Here is a 24,718-nt window from a genome sequence, read left to right on the forward strand (position 1 = left end):
TTAAATGTTTAAAGCATCACACTAAGATGAACGACAGTAAAGTGAAGCCATTACCTTACTGTGCCTGTCCCTATTACAGTTATAAGCAGCTCATTTTTTACTCTACTACATCTTTCAAGAGTTTCCCTTACATACACGTTTTCTGAAATCTTATTTTGGGTTACATTTTGCTATAGGTTTAGATACCAAGAGTGCTTTGAGGAGTTCTTAGTTGTTCTTCAAATGGGAACCCAGCTGCAAATCCACTGGGCTACTCTAAAAGTTGGAAGGAGAGGTGAATTTGACATTTTGATATTACTCATTACTGTGCTTTTTATCCTGCCATAGCCTATTCTAAAAATCCATACCAATCACTTCTGTTCCCAGTTCCACTTTAGTGACTGTACTAGGAGTTATTCAGTACTGCAAAATGTGAACAAAACCAACAATAACCTATCAATGTTTGTTTCTTACACTGATCTTAAACTAGCAAACTGGTGATTTGCTTCTAGGATTTACTCCTGCACATTATCACTTTTTTGCACCACTTTACTGTATGTGACTACATGTATTGCCTAACTGTTTACTACCACAGGATCTTTTAGTGAATCGCATTCTGTATTTTACTGCTCGGTTATCTTAACAAGGCTTCCCACTTCACCCTACTGTTTTTTAAGGGGTCCAAAAATACCCCATAACTTTAGAAAAACTGCAAGCTTTTCTATAGACAAAACATGCTTTCTATGCTGCAACTATGTTTCCAACACCCATAACTTTTTGGCTGCACTCCCACTATAGTGTTTCACAAATGTGCTTAAAATGGCGCAATTGACGGAACATGCAAAAACCGCATGTCGTGCTTACAGTGCCATACGTGAATAATGGCAGGACAAACACACTGTTTAAAAAAAAAAAATGCGTGAAACTCGAAGCCCAAAAAAGATACATGAGTTACTATGTGGGTAAGAGCAACCCATTAAAAACAAATGATCCGTCCCATGCATGGGGCACAACAATGCGCAAAAACATACATATGCGTAAAAACATACATATGCGTGGTATGATTTTGCATGGGTGAACGAATCCCTATAATGTGAACGTAGCCTCAAATAGTTTTTTGATCTTTTGACCACTCCTCTACTAGCCACTGCTTAGTATGTCTGGAGCAAAATCTCACTACTTTTCTAAATGAGGAAGTGCAATTCTAAGTATTATGATAGCAGCTCATTTTAAATCAAGATCTTATCTTTTTACTGAAACAGGTTTTTCTTTAATTCAGTTATAATGCTCTCTAAATGCAGAGTCAGTCAATGGCTTTATTGAATAATAATCCTAATAAACTTACATGGTCCTGCTGTCCATCATGGTGGCATTGCCGACAGTCACTGCAGGTGAAAGAGACACAATCTATGTGCACATGGAGCTCACAAACTAGAAAACAAAACCCAAAAAACTGTAGTAAGAATTATTTACAAGAAACATTTTCAAAGGCAATAAAAATAATACATAAACAGTTGTATACAAAGCATCTGGAAAGTATTTACAGCGCTTCACGTTTTCCACTTTTTTTTTTTTATGTTACAGACTTATTCCAAAATGGATTAAATTCATTATTTTCCTCAAAATTCTACAAACAATACCCCATAATGACAACATAAGTAGTTTGTTTGAAAACTTTACAAATTAAAAATAAAAAACCCACATGTACATAAATATTCATGGCCTTTGCTCAATACTTTGTTGAAGAACCTTTGGCACCAATTACAGCCTCAAATATTTTGGAATATGATGCTACAAGCTTGGCACACCTATTTTTTTGGGCAGTTTCTCTCATTCTTCTTTGCAGGACATCTCACGAGCCATCGGGTTGGATGGGGAGCGTCGGTGTACAGCCATTTTCAGATCTCTTCAGAGATGTTCAATCGAGTTCAAGTCTGTGCTCTGGCTAGGCCATTCAAGATCATTCACAGAGCTGTCCCGTAGCCACCCCTTTGTTATCTTGGCTGTGTGCTTAGGGTCCTTGTCCTGTTGGGAGAAAAAATTCTTTGCCCCAGTCTGAGGTCCAGAGCGCTCTGGAGCTGGTTTTCATCAAGGATGTCTCTGTACATTGCTGCAATCATCTTTCCCTCGATCCTGACTAGGCTCCCAGTTTCTGCCGCTGAAAAACATTCCCACAGCATGCTGCTGCCACCACCATGCTTCACTGTAAGGATGGTATTGGCCAGGTGATGAGCGGTGCCTGGTTTCCTCCAGACATAACGATTGCCATTTAGGCCAAAGAGTTCAATCTTTGTTTCATCAGACCAGAGAATTTTATTTCTCATGGTCAGAGTCCTTCAAGTGCCTTTTGGCAAACTCCAGGCGGCCTGTCATGTGCCTTTTAATGAAGAGTGGCTTCTGTCTGGCCACTCTACCATACAGGCCTGATTGGTGGAGTGCTGCAGAGATGGTTGTTTTTCTGGAAGGTTCTCCTCTTTCCACAGAGAAAAGCTGGGGCTCTGTCAGAGTGACCATCTGGTTCTAAGTCCCCTCCCTGACTAAGGCCCTTCCTCTCCGATCACTCAGTTTGGCCGGGCGGCCTGCCTTAGGGAGAGTCAAGGTGGTTCCAAACTTCTTCCATTTACGGATGATGGTGGCCACTGTGCTCATTGGGACCTTCAATGCTGCAGAAATATTTCTGTATCCTTCCCCAGATCTGTGCCTCGATACAATCCTGTCTCGGAGGTCTACAGACATTTCCTTGGAGTTCATTGCTTGGTTTGTGCTGCGACATGCAACTGTGAGACCTTATTTAGACAGATATGCAGACATCTCAAGTCTCCCGCAAGTCGCGGGAGACTCCCACTTTCCGCCCTGAGCTCACGGACACCCGCAAGCTCAGGGCAATATCCCGGCTCTGTGTGTGTGTCAGATGACTCATCGATGCAGGCAGAAGAGTGTGTCAGCAAGCCTGCACGGAGCCGAAGTAGATCCGGCTCACAGGCGGAGTGATATGAGTCATGCAATCCGCCTGTGGGAGGAGCTGCAGAGAGCAAGCAGAGGCTTTGCTCTCTACTACAGCCCCATCTTATACTCCAGGAGGCATTTTGGCGCGCGGGGGACCAATCATCGTGACACCCCACTCTGACAGACACAGTGACCTAACCTGAGAGCAGCATCAGAGAGCCAGCACCTGAGACCAGTACCAGCAAATGACCAGCACCAGTGACCAGGCCAGTACCAGCACCAGTGACCAGGCCAGTACCAGCACCAGTGACCAGGCCAGTACCAGCACCAGTGACCAGTACCAGCACCAGTGACCAGGCCAGTACCAGCACCAGTACCAGCACCAGTGACCAGGCCAGTACCAGCACCAGTGACCAGGCCAGTACCAGCACCAGTGACCAGGCCAGTACCAGTACCAGTACCCAGGCCAGTACCAGCACCAGTGACCAGGCCATTACCAGCACCAGCACCAGTGACCAGGTCAGTACCAGCACCAGTACCAGTACCAGCACCAGTGACCAGGCCAGCACCAGTGACCAGGCCAGTACCAGTACCAGTGACCAGCACCAGTGACCAGTACCAGCACCAGTGACCAGGCCAGTACCAGCACCAGTGACCAGGCCAGTACCAGCACCAGCACCAGTGACCAGGCCAGTACCAGCACCAGTGACCAGCACCAGTGACCAGGCCAGTACCAGCACCAGTGACCAGGCCAGTACCAGCACCAGTACCAGCACCAGTGACCAGGCCAGTACCAGCACCAGTGACCAGGCCAGTACCAACACCAGTACCAGCACCAGTGACCATTACCAGCACCAATGACCAGGCCAGTACCAGCACCAGTGACCAGGCCAGTACCAGTGACCAGGCCAGTACCAGCACCAGTGACCAGGCCAGTACCAGCACCAGTGACCAGGCCAGTACCAGCACCAGCACCAGTGACCAGGCCAGTACCAGCACCAGTGACCAGTACCAGCACCAGTGACAAGGCCAGTACCAGTACCCAGGCCAGTACCAGCACCAGTGACCAGCACCAGTGACCAGGCCATTACCAGCACCAGCACCAGTACCAGTACCAGTACCAGTGACCAGGCCAGCACCAGTGACCAGGCCAGTACCAGTGACCAGCACCAGTGACCAGTACCAGCACCAGTGACCAGGCCAGTACCAGCACCAGTACCAGCACCAGTACCAGCACCAGTGACCAGGCCAGTACCAGTGACCAGGCCAGTACCAGCACCAGTGACCAGGCCAGTACCAGCACCAGTGACCAGCACCAGTGACCAGGCCAGTACCAGCACCAGTGACCAGGCCAGTACCAGCACCAGTGACCAGCACCAGTACCAGCACCAGTGACCAGGCCAGTACCAGCACCAGTGACCATTACCAGCACCAGTGACCAGGCCAGTACCAGCACCAGTGACCAGCACCAGTGATAAGCACCAGCACCAGTGACCAGGCCAGTACCAGCACCAGTGACCAGGGCCAGCACCAGTGACCAGTACCAGCACCAGTGACCAGGCCAGTACCAGAGACCAGTACGAGCACCAGTGACCAGTACCAGCACCAATGACCAGGTATACTGATTACATTTCATTTCATTATTCTCTGGTAGTGTTAAATTGGAAAGGGGGGGGTGCGGCGCGTGCGTGGGGGGGGGGGCCTGTGGGGGCTCACCTCCCTGAAATTAGTTTTTGCAGGTTGGGATGTCTGGATATGTGCCTTTTCAAATCATGTCCAACCAACTGAATTTACCACAGGTGGACTCCAATCAAGTTGTAGAAAGAAGCAGAACGATTACCTGTCAGTTATGTTTGAGGCTCCAAAGCCCATAGTAAATGTGTCTTTCTCCAAGGCCTCATGCAAAGCCTGATGTTTTTAATACTGCTCTTAGGGATGTCTGTTTTTTTTTTTTCCTGCATCTAAAATCTCCTGCATGTTAGCCATGTGTCCATGCACACATAGGTGTTTAGAGAGAGGGGCATTTAGAGGCAGGAAACCCCCCCCCCCAAAAAAAAAAAAACACTGCCAGTGCGTCCAGGAGCAGTGGTGTTTTTGCAGAAAAGACACTTGACGCATGCAAATGCGTACTAACGCTATGTGCATTTAACACATAAGTTTGAATTTCAATGGCCAGAATGAATTATTATTCTGGCCAAGGAAATGAACTGACGCCCAAGCGCTTGCCTCACCTAAACAAAATACACGTGTTTACAAGCGCCGTGTTTTTTTTGGGGGTTTTTTTTTTCCCCAAAACACTGCTACCCAGGAGGAAAGGCATCTAGGCGAGATGGCCAAAGCATCCAGTGTGCATGAGGCCTTAAACTGGGTACACATGGACTGAAATTCAGTCGGTTCAGCCTGTCTAACAGAAGTTGATCAGTAGAGAAACTTTTGTTAAACGGGACTGCGGGAAAATGTTTATTCAATCAGCCGGCTTCAGCGCTGAGCAGTGCATTCTAACAGCAAAGTTGTCCCACTGTGAGAACACAGTAGCACAGTGGTGAGGATTCTGCCATCAACCTCGCTTGTGTAAATCACGGAATCCATTCATTTTATAATCTCTCCTAATGATTATTGCTAGCAGCTATAGCCGCTGGCAGTATTTTGAATGTCAAAAATCCAACAAGCTGGTTGTACCCAAGTTGACTGATAGATCAATTTGGGCACAAATCAGCTTGCGCATACATGGATCAATCTTGGCCAGTCCCTGCTGAAACAGACAGATTTTAATCCATGTATGACCATGTATAAAGAAGGTTTATGCACACCAATGGCTCACATTATTTGAAAGTTATCATTTGCCTATAGGAAACAAGTGGCATAGATTTCAAACAACTGATAATTTGTCTAATATTGGCCAGCCCAGCAAATTCAGTCCCAGATCTGACTGTCTGATACTAAAAGGAGTCTTCAGGAACCCCAATGGCTACACTGCATGATCCTCATGTAACCCTTTCAACAGTTGGTGTAAAAGTGTGTGTATCTTCAATCTGAAAGAGATTGCACCAATTTGAACTGCATGGTAGGAATGTATTATGCGCACATATATGCACGAATATGCAAACCAAAGAAGCAGATGCTCAAGCATCAGTACCCTGTGTAAGAGGCCTTACAATACAATTCAATGCAAGAGCAATCAGAGGGCTCTGCTAAAAGGAAGTGTCAAGTGACACAAAACGTAATAATAGTGGGGGATGAGTTATTGGAGATGGCGGAGCCTAAAAGATGGCGATCGTCGAAGAGATTGGATAAAAAGTTCCAGAGGATGGATGAGGCTCTGGAGAAGTCTTGGAGGAGATATGAAGGAAGCTAGAGAGTGAGGAGCAAGGAGAACAATCTGGTTGGTAATGTTGCTAGGGGGGGAGTTGTGGATGGCTTTGTAGGAAGTTGTTAGTATTTTGAATTTTATTTGTTGAGTGAGCGGAAGCCAGTGGAGGGATTGGCTGAACACCCTGATTGGTTGGAAACATGAATGAGACTGGGAGCAGAATTAATGATGGGTGAAGATGGGGCAATGAAGAGGCGATAGATAGCCAAGGAGTAAGTTGGTAGCTTTGTGGTGTTATTGGTTAGAAAGGGGTGTATTTTGGAGATACACAGAGGTAGAGGCAGCAAGATTTGGATAGTGATTGAATGTGGGGCTGAAAAAAATTTGGAGTCCAGGATTACACCCATCACCCAGATAAATCCACTATAACAACTACTGTATTTTGAGTGGAACTGGTAGTTGTACCAAGAGGAATACAGAGGTTGTTATTGCTGACCTTCTTAACAAGCCGCCTTCCCTGGCTGTCTCTGGTTCCAGCATGTCCTGTGTCACGGACCCAGGGCAAGCCTTCAGCAAGCAGATTGAGACAAAACTCAGACCTCCTGCATGGCATACATTTACCGAGTCAGCCAGACAGCTAACCTTTTCAAAAGGAGAGTTCAGCTATGGCAACCTATGTTTTTCCTTAGTACAGGTTTCTATTATAAGAAGATCAGGTATCTCCTTGCTCATCCTTCTCAGATTGATGGCATACTATTACCAGACAGACAATTTTTCCCACAGACACTCTGATAACTGAATCACTGTGTGTCTCTTTGTCAAGGTCTACTGCAGCCAGAAATAAAAGGTTATAAAGATTCTGTACAATCCAAGTCTAAGCATGGTTTAAAGGAGTTGTAACATCTGTTTTTTTTTTAAATCTTAAAGCGGAGTTCCACCCAGAAGTGGAACTTCCGCTTTACGGCCTCCTGATACCCTGGCGTGTCATTTTATGTGGGGGGGAGCGGGTACCTAGATTTGACAGGTACCCGCTCCCATTTTGCTGTGGCCGCCTAGGCGGCTCGAGCGGAAGTTCTCCTCTCCCCCTTCCTCCCATCTTGTGGGACACGTCACAGGTACCAGAAGATTGCCCGTCCACTCAGGACGCGCAGCACCACTCGCCCATGCACATTTTGCAACCGGCTGTGAAGTCCCAAGCTGTCACAGCCGGGTGCCCACACTAGTGATGCCACGGGGAGAGAACCGAGGCTCCCGCTGGCCGCATCGCTGGATCGTGGGACAGATGAGTGTGTGTTTATCAAAAGTGTAGCTGCTGACTTTTAATAAACACAAAAACGGGTGGAACTCCGCTTAATGCATTCTAAATGCTGCTTGCTGTGGAGGCACTTGACAGAAGGGAGGGGCCAGCAAAAAAAGGACCCGAGAAGAGGAGGATCTGGTCTGCTCTGCGCAAATCCAACTGCACAGAGGAGGTAACATTTGTTATTTAAAAAATAAAAGGGAGACTTTTAGGGCTGGGCAAAAAATTGATTTAATCGATTTATCGATTTTGTAGTGTAAAACGATTTTTATTTTGCAAACTCAAGTTTTTTGCCACAATAGTTTTTTCGGACTTTTCCGGGTTTCGTTCTTGTGCATTATCATAGCGCGATATGAGCCAGCCCCCGCCCCGCGTAACCGACAGTACACACACACTAGAGGTCACTCAGGGGCCCCCATGGCCTGCATGCGGGACACTTACCTGTACAGGCGTACCCCAGTAACCGGACCACTGCCGCTGCCATCTCTGCTCAGAGTCTACGAGGAACGAGCCAATCAGCGGCCACCGCCAGGCCTGGATGTGACGTCAGTTGCCAGGAGAGGAAGCGGGCGGTGCGTCTGAGGGGAGGTGGGGTTATACCTGTACAGGGGCTGTGATAGGTACAGAGACTAGCCACAACTGTACAGCGCTTCTCCTCAGTCCTCCACACAGGTGTGAGCTCTCCTCCTGTGAGCCTTCCCTCCCCGCTCAGCGCCCCTCATTTCACACAGTCCTTGTGCGTTACCATAGCGCGATATGAGCCAGCCCCCGCCCCACGTAACCATAGACAGTAAAAGAAGCGCATAACACAGTCAAAACAACATGGCAGCGTGTAGTACTAGCAGAGAACTACTTCCAAAAAAAGGCACAGGTAATTCCGTAATTTGGAACTGGTTTGGTTTTGATGCAGCAGACAAAACACAGACGAAGCCTTGCTGCAAAATATGTTTCAAGGCTGTTGCTACTGGAAGCAGCAGTACAACAAATCTTTTCCAGCACCTGAGGAATAAACATCGCGAAGAATGGGAGAAGTGCAGCCGGCTCCATAGCGAAATGATGTCTGCAGTCATTTTTTGTCACGGAACCATGAACCAGACGTACAACAACAGATAAGTGAAAATAAGACAGCTTTATTGAAAAACAAGCTATAAAGCAAAAGTCCAAACGGATGGCGAAACCGATGCAGAGTCTTTGCGAAGCCAGGGGTCAGGAACCAGCAGGGTAGTCAGACGAAGCCAGGATCAGGAACCAACAGGGTAGTCAGACGAAGCCAGGATCAGGAACCAACAGGGTAGTCAGACGAAGCCAGGAACAGGAACCAGAAGTAGCAGCAGTCTAGTAGCATGTGAACACAGGAGGACCAAGCAGGGAACTGAAGCCACAGACCTCCTATATATATGAGCTAGGCATCCAGCTCCTCCCAGTGGGAAGGAGGAGCCGCAGGGTGGGAGGCTACAAGAAACCCAGAAACCAAGATGGCCGCCAGCACATGTCAAACGAAGGAGAACAGCAAGAAGGTAAGACCATGACAGTACCTCCCCCTCAAGGGCCCCTCCTCCGCGGAGTAAAGAACGGTTTCTGAGGGAAGCGTGCGTGGAAGGCTCGGAGCAAGGCAGGAGCATGGACATCTGCGGAGGGAACCCAGGAACGCTCCTCTGGACCATAACCACGCCAATGAACCAAAAACTGCACCCGACCGCGGACCAGGCGTGAGTCCAGGATATTGCTCACCTCATACTCCTCACGATTGCCCACTCGGACCGGACGAGGCCGAGGAACCGAGGAAGTGAAACGATTACACACCAGAGGCTTCAACAGGGAGACATGAAACACGTTGGAGTTCCGCATGCCAGGAGGAAGCGCAAGGGCATAGGCTACCGGGTTTACCCTGCGAAGCACTCGGAAGGGACCAACAAAGCGAGGCGCCAGCTTGGGAGTGGGCACTCGAAGGTTGAGGTTGCGGGTGGACAACCATACACGGTCTCCGGCCTGGTAGGAAGGAGCAGGCGCTCGTCTGCGATCAGCCTGGAGTCTCTGCCGCTGCGCAGAGACCTCAAGGGACTTCTGGATCTGTACCCAAGAAGCACGTAGGACGGAAAGGTGATCCTCCACAGCCGGAATATCCTGGGGAGAGAATACCTCCGGTAACACGGCAGGTTGGAACCCATAGTTGGCCATGAAGGGAGACGTCCCAGAGGAAGAGTTCACCGCCGTGTTCCTGGCAAACTCAGCCCAAGGCAGGAGGTCAACCCAATTGTCTTGGTGATCGGAGACATAGCAACGAAGGAATTGCTCCAAGGCCTGATTGGATCGTTCTGCGGCCCCATTGGACTGAGGGTGGTAGGCCGAGGAGAAGGAGAGATGAATCCCCAACTGGGAGCAAAAGGCGCGCCAGAACCTGGACACAAACTGACTCCCCCGATCCGACACAATCTCCTTGGGCAAACCGTGCAACCGGAAGACCTCCCTGGCAAAAATCGTGGCCAACTCCTGTGCAGAGGGTAACTTCTTGAGAGGAACACAGTGACACATTTTGGAAAACCGATCCACAATCATGAGAATGACCGTATGGCCTCGGGATGCAGGGAGGTCCACAATGAAATCCATCCCCAGGTGTGACCATGGGCGCTCCCCGGTGGCTAAGGGTTGCAGAAGGCCCAACGGAAGGTGCCGAGGGGACTTACTCTGGGCACAAACGGAGCATGCCGCTACATATGCGGCGATGTCGGAACGTAGGGAAGGCCACCAGAACAGACGTGAAACAGCCCAGGACAGCTGATTCTTTCCAGGATGCCCCGCGGTCTTGGAGTTATGGTAGGTTCGCAACAACCGGAGCGGCAGTAGGAGCGGACCCAGGAGCGACAACCGACCCATCGGCAACGGGAGCGAAATGAACCGTGCGTTCAAGCAGGGTTTGCAACGCCACGGCGAACTGACCCAACAGGTGATCCTGCTGATCAAGTCTGGCAACCAGCGTGGGTAGTGAGGATGGCCCTGTACCGTCAGAATTCGTGGCCTGTGGTACCGTGCGTTCAAGCAGGGTTTGCAACGCCACGGCGAACCGACCCAACAGGTGATCCTGCTGATCAAGTCTGGCAACCAGCATGGGTAGCGAGGATGGCCCTGTACCGTCAGAATTCATGGCTTGGTCCTAATGTCACGGAACCATGAACCAGACGTACAACAACAGATAAGTGAAAATAAGACAGCTTTATTGAAAAACAAGCTATAAAGCAAAAGTCCAAACGGATGGCGAAACCGATGCAGAGTCTTTGCGAAGCCAGGGGTCAGGAACCAGCAGGGTAGTCAGACGAAGCCAGGATCAGGAACCAACAGGGTAGTCAGACGAAGCCAGGATCAGGAACCAACAGGGTAGTCAGACGAAGCCAGGAACAGGAACCAGAAGTAGCAGCAGTCTAGTAGCATGTGAACACAGGAGGACCAAGCAGGGAACTGAAGCCACAGACCTCCTATATATATGAGCTAGGCATCCAGCTCCTCCCAGTGGGAAGGAGGAGCCGCAGGGTGGGAGGCTACAAGAAACCCAGAAACCAAGATGGCCGCCAGCACATGTCAAACGAAGGAGAACAGCAAGAAGGTAAGACCATGACATTTTTTAAGTGCATTGAAAAAAAAATCGAATCGAAACTCGAATTTTTCTTTAAAAATCAAAGATTTTTTTTTTTAGGCAAAATCGCCCAGCCCTAGAGACTTTACAATTACTTTAATGTCATACATTTAAAACTTTCTAATCTAGTCTACTGCATTTCTTACATCAGTGAACATGAGAGATGGTAAGCCATAAACACATTATGAACACACCAGATTTAAAGCAGAAATAAGAACCATAGGGAAGAGTAGATTACTCAAGCGTGAGTAATTTTAGCACTACAATAACAAGCATCACATTGCACAGAAATCATTAGAGCAGAGGAAACAGTTATTATTTATGGACATCACTCTGCTATAGGATAGCATTGAGTAAGTCAAGAAAAAAAGGATGCATTATCAATATCCAGAATATTCTATTTATTCTGTACAAAGCTTAGCTATTTCAATCTGTGCAGCTAATAGCTTTAGTTGTGGAAATGCTCTATTGTTTAATTGGAAACTCTCAATACAGGAAATGATTATGCAACATATTATTTAAAATAACATTAAAAATACATAAAATGTTAAATATATATCCATTTATAATTTTTAGCTCATCATCTCTCTCTCTCTCATTGTACTCTTCCAGCTTCCACACTTTAATTGTAATAGGGAAATCTCCTGAGCATAGTGGACTCAGATGTGTTCTATGGAAACAATAGCAAGGTATACCCAACATGTAGAAAATGTGTTCTGGTTTGCAACAACACTGGCTTATGGTAACAAATGGATTATTTGACTTCTTTCCTTTTACTGCACTGTAAAGAACAAATAGCTACAAAGCCATTCACCGCTCACTATTCCTTGAGAGTACTTTCACTTTCTTTTAGGGCATCCCTATCTTCTGTACTTTGTGTCTCTTGCGTTTCCTTTGTGCAGTCATGAGGAGTGAAATTAAGTTCTTGTCCTGAACGGTCACATTGCTCTCCCAGATGGTGTAACCTAAACTCCAGATTATCTTTTTTTATTTTTGATCATTTTTACTGTTTACTGGCAGTTGAGCAGTAGGCTTAAAACAGAAGTAAATTGAGAATCTGGGTTTTTGCAGATCCATATTTACCTAGCTGGATGCAGCACTGGTCCAAAGCTGCATCTGTCCCCTGCCAGCTTTAACACTGAGAACCGAGCAATCAAACACCACCGATTGCTCAGTTCTCATAGCTCCATGAGCAGAGAGCTGGTGACTGTCCGCACTGTCCCCCCAAACTCCTCCCCCCCTTGTTCACTGGAGTGCTGGGCTGTGGAGGGGGCGGCTCAGGCTCTCAGTGATTCGCTGAGAGGCTTAGTTGGGTGCTGGTCCAGGCATGTGAGCTGACCCCAACCATATGGTCTTGAGCTTTCCCGAGCCTGAACCTGCTCTGTGACATCAGCCCCCTGTCTGCTGAAAACGGGTCACAGGAGTGCAGAAAAAACTGCACTTGTGTGATCCATGAGAGAAGTACAGCCAAAACGAAGTTTGAAAACTTACTTTTTTATAAGAATCTCACACATTTAATGCCGGGTCACACTTATGCGATGCGGGAAGGCTGCGAATTTGCAGCCTGTTCCCGCATCGCAAACGCACCCTTGGCAGTTCACACTGCCATATGCGATACGCTGGGGGTGTCAATGAAATGTTAACGACACCCCCAGTTTGATCGCATATCGCAGTGCGATCTTTACAGTTCGCACAGGATCAGATTCACACTTGTGCGATCCGATCCTGATGCAGCTGAAAAAAAGGGTCCTGTGCGACTTTGGTGCGGGTGCAGTGCGAATTTAGCCATACAAAGTGTATGGCTGAATTTGCACCGCACAGCCGATCGCATGTAATGAAGGAGCAGTGCGCTCCGATATTACATGTGATCGCCGCAGCCGCAAGAGTGTGAACCGGCACTCACTTCCTTGAATTCTATCAGACATAGCATGTCTCTTCTGCAATAAAGAGCTGCCTGCTCACAGTTTTATATTAGCTGACTTTAGTTCCACTTTAAGCTGGCCATACACCATCAAAATCTCATTTCAAATTTAGTTTTTTTTTTTATAAATGTTTTATTTTTAATGGAAACGGTATCACTATTCCAGAAAACAAATCACAATTCACATTCATTACAATTCAAACAGAACAGTGCAAAATATTCATAGACCCAACATATCGCGCCACTAAATACACTTCTGTTCTTAAGTACAATCATAATACAGGACATTTTGTTTGACCTGTTTGTCGGCGGGCAACACCATTTCTCAAATGTTTCTAACATTATTAAGCTCAAGGACCTAACCTTGTAACAGGAGAAAGCAGAGAGAAAATAGGTAGGTGGTGAGGATTTAAATCACTAGTAAAAAGGCTTGATTAAAATCAACTCGATTTAAATCATAATTTTTAAAGAGCAACTGTCATCCTCCTCTGACCCACTGTTGACTCACCGACAGTTCCATTTACTTTAATGGGACGGCTGGTGATGCGGCAGTGACACAACAAGGTGAGGGACATGGGGCAGCAGGTGAGTGGATGCCTCTTCCTATGGTGGCGTACCTGTGGGCTTGCTTCTGAATCAGGCTGTGTGTGTCTATTAAATTGTTTCTCAACCTTTTTTCAGTCAAGGCACCCTTTAAAACTCTGCACAATGTCAAGGCACCCCATTCTAAAATATGAAAAACTAAACTAATAGTTATACATAGCGCAGCAACATTCACACACGTAGGACACCCAGCCTTAGAGGTGATTTTTTTCTTCCAAAGCAAAACACGCCTTTGCACACAAGTACTGACTAGTATTCCGATGTTTCTCTTCCTCGCTCGGCTAATGTGTCCCCAGTGCTGACAGAGAGGGGCAAGCGAGGGGCAAACAAGGATGCTATGCGGGCGCCTGACATCCTCCTTATCAACAGACGATGTCATTGGTTGTTAGGAGACCAGCGAATAGAAGGTTGTAATAGTGCACAATAAAAACCTGTGGCTTTCTGTAACTAAAAGGCAGGCTTGATCCGCCCTCTGGTTTGTATACAATTTCTGGGCAATTTTTAAGGCATTATGCCAAGGCACCCCTGAAGAAACCTAAAGGCACCCCAGTTGAAAAAGGCCAGTCTATACAAAACATAGCGCAGCTCAGGCCCAGTTCCCACTCCATTCTCACAGGATTTGATTGACAGCAGCAGGAGGCAATGGCTCCCACTGCTGCTTCTAGACAGTTACAGCGCTGGTTCAAAATAGGACTCCGGTAGATATATTGGGAGGTGAAGGGGCAATACAACTGCTGGGACATTTTTATCTTAAAGCAGGAAATGCATTGAGGTAAAAAACATCCAGCTTTTAAAACCACTTAAATAATATTAGCTACGGATTGTTTTTTTAATCCTAGGGGGTGCAGGGGGCCTAAAATCTGCCCTGCAAACTAGTTTTTTTATGCAAATGCAATTTAGTATTATCCGATGGTTTGGGGCCTATCCTCACATAGTAGGCTTCCACCTATCTTCAAAACTGTGTTTAAAGTGGCGCTCCACCCAAAAGGGGGGGCTCCGCTTGTTCGCACCCTCTCCCACTGCCAAATTTATTTTTTACCTGTTTTTGACAGTTACCCACTCCCACTACCTGGTAAGATCGCCGCATGGTGATCTTCGTCATGTCCAGCCCCTTCTCCCTCTCCCCCACTGCCTTCTGGGACCTGTGTTTGCCCCCCCCCCCCCCCCTGCCTTCTGGGACCTGTGTTTGTCCCAGAAGACGGTGGGACCATTCTAAAAGTGCAACTCACGCATGCGCAATAGGAGACCGGCTGTGAAGCCTGAAGGATTTACTGACGGTTTTCCTTACTTGCAATGCCAACACCTGCACCCAAAGCCAATGGATGAATCAGCTTGGGGTGCTGACTTTGCGAGATCCCTGGACAGGTAAGTGTCCTTATATTAAAAGTCAGCAGCTACAGTATTTGTAGCTGCTGACATTTCATTTTTTTTTTCCCAGGCTTGAATGCTGCTTTAACCGGTTGCCGACCGCCGCACGACTATATACTGCGGCGGTCAGCCCCGGCCAGGCAGAGTGACGTATCGGTACGTCACTCGCCTGTCACTGACTTGCGAGCCTATAGCGAGCGGGCGCGCGCCCGCCGCGGCTCGTTCACAGGCAAGTCAGTGCGTGTGACCGGCGGACTCGATGTCCGCCAGTCACACTGCGATCGCTTCTGTGAAGGGAGAAAGACAGAGCAGCTTGTGTAAACAAGCTGCCTGTCAGTTCTCCCTGTGTAAAAGTAAAGATCTGACCGTTCTACTATGTAGAACGGTTGATCTTTGCTTTTACACCAATAGCAATGTCCCTACACAGTAGAAAGCACGCCCCTAGGACACACTTAACCCCTCCCTGTCCAATAAAGTTAACCCCTTCCCTGCCAGTGTCATTTTTGCAGTAACAGTGCATATGTATAGCACTGATTACTGCAGTAATGTCACTGGTAACCCCAAAAGTGTCAAAAATGTCAGTCAAGGGTCCGATCTGTCCGCCGCAATGTCGCAGTACCGAAAAAAAAATCGCAGATCGCCGCCATTACGCGTTAAAAAAAAAAACACCAAAAATGACAAAAATCTTTCTCTTTGTTAGTAAACGCGATAACTTTTGCGCAAACCAATCAAAATACGCTTTTTGCGATTTTTTTTACCAAACATAGGTAGCATAAAACAAATTGGCCGAAAAATGTTAAAAAATTTTGATTTTTACTTTTTTTTTTGGGGAATTTCATATAAAAAAATGTGAAAAATATTGTTATTTTTGCAAAATTTACGCTCTTTTTTTGTTTATAGCGCGTGATCAAAAAATCGCACAGGTGATCAAATACCACCAAAAGAAAGCTCTGTTTGTGGGAAAAAAAGGACGTCAAATTCGTTTAGGTACAGCGTCGCACGACCGCGCAATTGTCCGTTAAAGTCACGCAGTAAAAAATCGCAAAAAAACCCCTGGTCCTTTAGCAGCCAAATCCTCCGGGGCTTAAGTGGTTAAGTAATAATGTAGCAGTCAAGTCATCTATATTATATAGGTATTTTATCAGCTGCAACCATACTGTGAGAATAAATAACTCCTAGCTTTAAGAGAATACCAACGTGATACAATTTGCTGTCAGTCATCTATATACTGATTGGTTATACTGATCCAGCTTGGACCAATGTAGCTATGTACACTGCTCAAAAATAAATAAATAAAGGAACTCTTTGAAAACACATCAGATCTCAATGGATAGCGATTCTGATATGGACTGGGTAATGTGCAACGAACGAAAGGATACCACATTGTTTGATGGAAATGAAAATTATCACCCTACAGAGGACTGCATTCAAAGACACCCTGAAAACTAAGTGAAAAAAATGATGCAGCATTTTGAAGAAATTTCATTGCAGCAACTCAAATTGGTATTCAGTAGTTTGTATGGCCTCCACATGCTTGTATGCATGCCTGACAACGTCGGGGGGATGCTCCTAATGAGAGACAAATAGTATCATGGGGTATTTCCTCCCAGATCTGGACTAGAGCATCACTGAGCTCCTGAACAGACTGAGGTGCAACCTGGCAGTGTCACATGGACCCAAACAATGTCCCAGAGGTGTTCTATTGGATTTAGGTCAGGTGAGCGTGGGGGCCATTCAGTGGTATCAATTTCTTCATCCTCCAGGAACTGGCTGCATACTCTCACCACATAAGGCCAGGCATGGTCGTGTACCAGGAGGAACCCAGGACCCACTACACCAGCGTAGGGTCTGGAAATGGGTCCAAGGAGTTCATCCCAATACCTAATGGCAGTCAGGATGCCATTGTCTAGCGTGTAGAGGTCTGTGCGTCCCTCCATGGATATCCCTCCCCAGACCATCACTGACCCAGCACCAAACTGGTCATGCTGAACGATATTACAGGCAGCATAACGTTCTCGATGGCTTCTCCAGACCCTTTCAGGTCTGTCACATGTGCTCAGAATGAGCCTGCTCTCATCTGTGAAGAGCACAGGGCACCAGTGGTGGACTTGCCAATTCTGGTTTTCAATGGCAAATGCCAATCAATCTCCACAGTGCCGGGCAGTGAGCACAGGGCTCACTAAAGGACTTGGGCCCTCAGGTCACCCTCATAAAGCCCGTTTCTGATTGTTTCGACAGAGACATTCATACCAGTGATCTGCTGGAAGTCATTTTGTAGGGCTCTGGCAGTGCTCCTCCTGTTCCTCCTTCCACAAAGGAGCAGATACCGGTCTTGCTGATGGGTTAAGAACCTTCTACGGCCATGTCTAGCTCTCCTAGAATAACTGCCTGTCTCCTGGAATCTCCTTCATGCTCCTGAGACTGTGCTGGGAGACACAGGAAACCTTCTGGCAATGGCACGTATTGATGTGCCATTCTGGAGGAGTTGGACTGCCTGTGCAACCTCTATAGGGTCTAGGTATTGCCTCATGCTACCAATGGTGACACTGACCCTAGCCAAATGCAAAACTAGTGAAAAACAGTCAGAAAAGATGAGTAGGGAAAAAAATGTCAGTGGCCTTTTCCTGTAAAACCATTCCAGTTTTGGAGGTCGTCTCATTGTTGCCCATCCAGTGCACCTGCTAATTTAATTAACACCAAAGCAGCTGAAACTGATTAACAATCCCCTCTGCTACTTAACTGACCAGATCAATATCCCAGGTACTAACCCCTGCTCTATTAACCCCTGCAGCACTGGAAGCTAATAGGAGCAAGGATATAGTAGAGGGTTAGAGGACGGAGGATTTAGGATTTCAACAAAAACAGCCGCCAGCAGCATGAGGGGCTCGTGGGTGGCACATCCTCTCTCCCAACTGCCATCAACTCTCAGCTCTGAAAATGAAAGTGGGAGTTCCTCTGTACACAGAGCAGCTCAAGCTGTCAGATAAAGAACGGTTTCACATTGTTACTATTGTATCTACTGTATCTAGCAATGTTTTTGCAGGTCAAGGGTTTTTTTTTTTTTAAATGTGTCTAAACTTTCGTTTACCCTAATCAGCCCTCAATAACTCCTCCTTCCCCTATCAATGATTTATCTCTGCTGTTTTTATTTATATTTTATTAAATATTAATATTTCAACTTTTTCCCATTTGTATTTGCCTTGTTCATTTTTTTAGGGTTACATTGATAAAAGTTCCAAATTGAAAAAAGAAATGTATTTAATTTTATAACTTTGCAATGCTTTGTATCACAATCATAATTTTGGTGTCATTTTAAACCAGACAAAATATAGAATAAAATGTATACTTTTAGCCCCGGTTCACACTTCTGCGTGTGCGGGGTTCGCATGTAATGTCGGAGCGCACTGCTCCGACATGACATGCGATCAGCTGTGCGGTGCGAGTATAGCCATACAGTTTGTATGGCTAAATTCGCATCGCACCCGCAGCAAACACGCACAGGAGGAATTTTTGCTGCCGCATCAGGATCGGATCGCACAGCGGTTCACACTTGTGCGATCCGATCCTGTGCGAACTGCACGATCGCACTGCGATATGCGATCAAACTGGGGGTGTCGTTAAGATTACATTGACACCCCCAGCGTATCGCATATGGCAGTGTGAACTGCCGGGGGTGCGTGTGCGATGCGGGAACAGGCTGCGAATTCGCAGCCTTCCCACATCGCATATATGTGAACCGAGCCTTATGCTGCAGGTACACTTTTCTTTTTTAAATGGACACTGGTCAGAAGTACATTTTTTTAGTATGTAACTTTTTAGTATGTAACAGCCACCCACCACACTGTTCCAGCAAGCCAGCCACCCACAACAGGGTGACACCAAGTCAGCAACCCACCACAGGGTGACACCAAGTCAGCCACCCACCACAGTGTTCCAGTAAGCCAGCCACCCACCACAGTGTTCCAGTAAGCCAGCCACCCACCACAGTGTTCCAGTAAGCCAGCCACCCACCACAGGGTGACACCAAGCCAGCCACCCACAACAGGGTGACACCAAGCCAGCCACCCACCACAGTGTTCCAGCAAGCCAGCCACCCACCACAGGGTGACACCAAGCCAGCCACCCACAACAGGGTGACACCAAGCCAGCCAGTTCACCCACTACAGTGTTCCAGCAAGCCAGCCACCCACCACATTGTTCCAGCAAGCCAGCCACCCACCCACCACATTGTTCCAGCAAGCCAGCCACCCACAACGGGGTGACACCAATCCAGCCACCCACCCACCACAGGGTGACACCAAGCCAGCCACGCACAACAGAGTGATACCAAGCCAGCCACCCACCATAGTGTTCCAGCAAGCCAGCCACCCACCATAGTGTTCCAGCAAGCCAGCCATCCACAACAGGGTGACACCAAGCCAGCCAGCCACCCACAACAGGGTGCCAGCCAGCCACCCACACTGCCAGGCATTAGCCACCGACCCAAAACAGGGTACCAGCCAGCCACCAACACTGCCAGGCGTCAGCCACCGACCCACAACAGGGTGCCAGCCAGCCACCCACACAGCCAGGCGTCAGCCACCGACCCACAACAGGGTGCCAGCCAGCTACCCACACTGCCAGGCGTCAGCCACCGACCCACAACAGGGTGCCAGCCAGCCACCCACACTGCCAGGCTTCAGCCACCGACCCACAACAGGATTCCAGCAAGCCACCCACAGCAGGGCAGGGTGCCAGCAGCCAGCCATTTTTTTAACCTTATTGTCTCTTTCAAATTGCAATGGAGATGGATGAAGACCGAAAAAGTAAAAGTGTGGTCTGGGACTATTTCTCGTCTCAACCATCTCCTGGAAAAGCAGCAGTGTGCAACACATGAACAAATATAAGCATGGCATCAGTAACTGCAAAAAAACAAAAATACGTCAAATCTTTGGGCCCATCTAAGAGTTCATCATATTGAATTACATCATGCAGCACAGAAAAAACAAAATGAATATCAATGTGATTTTGAAATACCTCCTCCACTATCCCAGGCAACAATAACAGATAGGTTTCAGAAAAAAAACATGTGTCACTATCTAGATTCAGATCGAAGATCCCAACTGCTGGACAAAGTAATCACAGAGATGATGGTCACTGATAACCAGCCATTTACAATGGTGTCTGACTCAGGATTTAAGCGGTTGATGTCCATAATTGAGCCAAGATACACACTGAAGAGTGAGAAGTATTATTGAAAAGAAATGCTGGGAAAGATTCACCAAAAAGTCGTTCAGAAAGTAAAGGCTATGCTGCAACCAGAGACTGCTGGCAACTCACTCTCATTCACGACTGACTGCTGGTCAGGACAAACAGAGTCACCAATGATTCTTACATGGCACTTCATTGACAGCAGATGGACAAAAAGGCAATTGGTGTTTAATACAAAAGTGATGCAAGGATCCCACACTGAGTACAGTAGAGAAATGTTTCCAGGCATGCTTGAAGACTGGGTAATCAACAAAGAAGAGTGATGCTTGTGCTCCTCTGAGACAGCGGAGCAAACATGCAGAAAGGAATGCTTGCTGATATGTCAGACCTCCGTGTCATGGCACACAACACCCTCCAACTTTCAAATGATGGTCTGTCAAGCCAGAGAGCTTTGATTGATATATGTTTTGAGAAGCATGAAGAGATTAAAAATATTTTGCTGGCAAGTCTTTTGAATCCTTGATACAAGAACAATGCTTTCTCTTCTGATGATGTATTGGCCAAGGCAAAACAATTACTGACAGAAGATATTCAACAGGAGGTGCAGGAGGCTACTGCCGAAAAGACAAGTCCAGAACAGCATTTTATAATCTAAAAGAGCAGCATGTTGCAAAAACAGAAAAATGTCCAAAAAGACGATAACGAACAAAAGAGAATTTTTTTCATCGTGATCAAATTGATCATGACATTTTCAGTGTTTTATTGGGGCCTCATGCGGAGGATTCTTCTGAATCTGCAAAAATGAGCCTAGATGATGAACTTAATCTCCATTTGAAGGAACCTGTAATTGACAGAAGAAGTGGTGATCCAAAAGACTTGCTTCCCATGCTAGAAGATACCTCTCTCTCTCTCTGCTCCTCTGTCCTCCTCTCCTCCTGTACCAAGTGAGCATGTTAATGAAGTGGCAGCATTATATAAAAAAAAAAAAACAGAAGCCCTTTAGCAGGTGAACATGAACATGCTGAAATGTTATGCTTTCTGCAGTATAATATTGTTCTCCTCAACTGGGAGTATTGAAAAGTGTAGTAGTAATAGTGTCCACTCCAATCCAATGTCTAGCTTTTTTTCTAGCAGTTTTGCACTGAATGCAGTAGTTGCAGTGAGTGCACTACTGCAGCAGTAGTCCACTGACTCCAGCCCAATCCACTGTCTAGCTTTTTTTCTAGCAGTTTTTCACTGACCACAGTAGTGATTTAAAATCATTGCAGTGAGTACACTACTGCAGTGGGAGTCCACTGACTCCAATCCACTGTCTAGCTGTTTGTCTAGATTTTGTTCTAGCAGTTTTGCACTGACTACAGTAAATCATTGCAGTGAGTGCACTACTGCAGCAGTAGTCCACTGTCTCCAGTCCAAGCCACTGTCTAGCTGTTGTCTAGCTTTTTTTCAAGCAGTTTTGCATTGACTGCAGTAGTGATTTAAAATCATTGCAGTGAGTGCACTACTGCAGTGGTAGTCCACTGACTCCAATACACTGTCTAGCTTTTTTTCTAGCAGTTCTGCACTGACTGCACTGCAGTATTGATTTAAAATTATTGCAGTGAGTGAGTGCACTACTGCAGCAGTTTATGCATCATTCACAATCAGATAATATGGATTTCTGATGTCCCTGCAAGTGCAGTTTATCCTATCAGTTTTCATGCAGTTAAGGTGTGAAGAACGAGCCTTTAATGTTAAAAATGTTAATAAACAAACTTTAACATGTTCAGTAACAGATTTGTGATGAAATTTGCATTTATTTTGCAAAACTTTAAATGTTCAAAATATCGGCGCATATCGGCCCGATACTGATATGCATTGGCCAAAATATCGGTATCGGCAACGAAAAACCGATATCGGTTGACGACTACTTTTAACAGCGTAGGAATCACTGAATCAGACAAACCTCTATCTTTCAGCACCTGGCTTTCAACAGCCAAGCCGTTAAAGCCAGTAACTGTAAAGCAGGATGGAAGATTGGCCCTTGGGACAGCAGATCTTCCCTGAAAGGAAGTCTCCAAGGAACATCGGTGACCAGCCGTACCAGATCGGCGTACCAAGACCGGCGAGGCCAGTCTGGAGCCACTAAGATGACCAGAATCCCATCTGCCTCTATCCTGCGCAGAAGTCTTGGCAGAAGCTTGAGAGAGGGAAAGGCATAAATAAGACGATACTGACCCCACGGGGCCACCAGCGCATCTGTGACGCCCGCCAGAGGGTCCCGAGACCGTGCCACAAATCTCTGCACCTTCCTGTTGAGACAAGAGTCCAACGAGTCCACATTGGGAGTACCCCACCAGAGGCACAACTGATGAAAAACCATTTCCCCTGGTCCAACGCCTGTCAACTGAGGTAATCCGCCTGCCAATTTTCCACCCATGGAATGTGTACAGCAAAGATGGCTGGAACAAAACATTCTGCACACCTTCTTGTGCCCCCTTGCTGATTGACATAGGCCACAGCCAAGGCATTGTCCGATTGAACACCCCTGAAGTCGATCCCTCAATGATTCAGACAAAATCTGATCGATCGGAGCTCCAGTACATTGATCGGCAGTCCAGACTCTTTGAGTGTCCAGACCCCCTGAGCAGAATCTTTTCCGAGGATGCCTCCCTACCTGGACAGGCTAGCATCCGTGGTGTCCACCGTCCAGTACAGGGGGAGAAAGGATTTGCCCTGACGAAGTGCCAGAGAACGAAGCCACCAGATCAGGGATCCTCGTATCCTGGCTCAGATGGATCAGATTGTCTATAGACTGTGGATTCTTGTCCCATTTGACCAGAATCTCTCTTTGCATAGATCTCGTGTGGAACTGTGCAAACAGAACTGCCTCAAAAGGCAGACACCATCAGGCCAAGCACCCGCATGTAAGTCTGAAGGGATGACCGTATGCTGGATAACAAACTGAATTGCTTCCTGCAGTTTCTGGAGTTTCTCCAGTGGAAGGAACACTCTGGCTAAGGCCGAGTCCAGAGTCAGACCCAGATAGTCCAGATTTGTGGGCAGAACCATGAAGGTTCAGAACCCAACCAAAACTCCCTCAACGTTTGCAGAGTAATCTTCAATTTGTCCACCAGAGCAGTCCGAGAATCCGCTCGCAACAGAAGATCGTCCAGATACACCAGTACTGCAGTCTCCCGCTAATGCCCCATACACACGTGCAGATTATCTGCAGACTTTTGTCTGCAGACTTACCAAAACCATATAATATGAGGTCAAACCTAAATACTTTCAATTTGTATGCAATCCGGCAGGCCCTTGCACTACATAGAAAAGGTAAGTCTGCAGACAAAAGTCTGCAGATAATCTGCACGTGTGTATGGGGCATAACGCAACAATGCCTGCACCGGGGGCCAACACTTTTGTGAAGACCCAAAGAGCGGAGGTGAGACCAAAGGGTAACGCCCATAAACTGAAAATGCTCCTCTCTCACCGCAAAGCAGAGGAAGCGCTGGTGACCAGCACATATTGGAATGTGAAGGTAAGCGTCCTTGATGTCAATAAGGCAAGAAGATCCCGCCAAATGCAGGGATGCCACTATAGTATGAATGGACTCCATTCGGAACTTCTGCACCCGCACAAAGCTGTTTAGCGCCTTGAGGTCCAGAACTTGATGCACCTTGCTCTCCTTCCTGGGGACTGTAAACAGGTTTGAATAAAACCCCTGAAAACATTCCAAAGTCAGAACCGGGACAATCACCCCTTGGCTCGGCAAGTCTTGCACTGCCCCAAAACAAACCTGTAAGCGATCTGGGAATAGGCGCAAGTTGGTGGGAAAAAACCTTTCCTGGATGGTAAGCACAAAACTCGATCTTGTAGCCGGACCGTATGACTTTGTGGAACCCTCTTGTCCTGTACCAGGGAGGTCCAGAAACCAGCAAAGACGTTCCTTCATCCCACATACAGGTGAGGGCGCCCCTTAATGCTGAGGGAGCCTTGTCCGCAGGTCTGCTGAAGCCCGCTCTCGGCTTGCCAGACCAGGTTCTTCTAAATCATTCGGAGGAGGATCCCTTGCCTTGAGACCCTGAGGGCCAAAAAAAAACTTATGAGCCGAGAAGCATGGAGCACATCTACGACGGGGCTCCTTACCCCTACTAGCCTGTGGAAGAAAGGTACTCTACCCCCCTGTGAGACCCTTAATGATGTAATTCAGGGAAGCTTCAAACAGGTGATCCCCCTAGGAAGGGGAGGTCAGATAAGATCTTCTTAGAAGTCTGGTCCGCAGACCAGCATTTAAGCCACTGCTGAGACAGCCTCGCAATCAGAGGAGCTGCATCCAAAGAGGCATCACAGACAAACTGCAGGCCCTGGACCAACTGGTCCGCCAGCTCAGCAAAGGCAGGGGGAAGCTTCTCCCCCTCCAGGTCCCGGCGTAAGTACTTGGCCCACTCGGTCAGAGTTTGCGACACCAGGGCAATAGTATAAACTGGCCTA

General features: G+C 47.2%; 1 protein-coding gene across 1 annotated transcript in view; it reads right to left on the minus strand.

Moving 5' to 3' along the window:
* Positions 1–24,718, minus strand: part of DGKQ (diacylglycerol kinase theta) — a 290,718-nt gene that overhangs the window by 145,031 nt on the left and 120,969 nt on the right. Inside the window, exon 4 of the mRNA XM_082243121.1 lies at positions 1,325–1,410. Coding sequence (XP_082099247.1) covers positions 1,325–1,410 — 86 coding nt within the window. The remainder of the gene's footprint in view (positions 1–1,324; positions 1,411–24,718) is intronic.

The sequence above is a fragment of the Pelophylax lessonae genome, assembly GCF_965119305.1.
Source record: "Pelophylax lessonae genome assembly, chromosome: 1".
Taxonomy (NCBI): domain Eukaryota; kingdom Metazoa; phylum Chordata; class Amphibia; order Anura; family Ranidae; genus Pelophylax; species Pelophylax lessonae.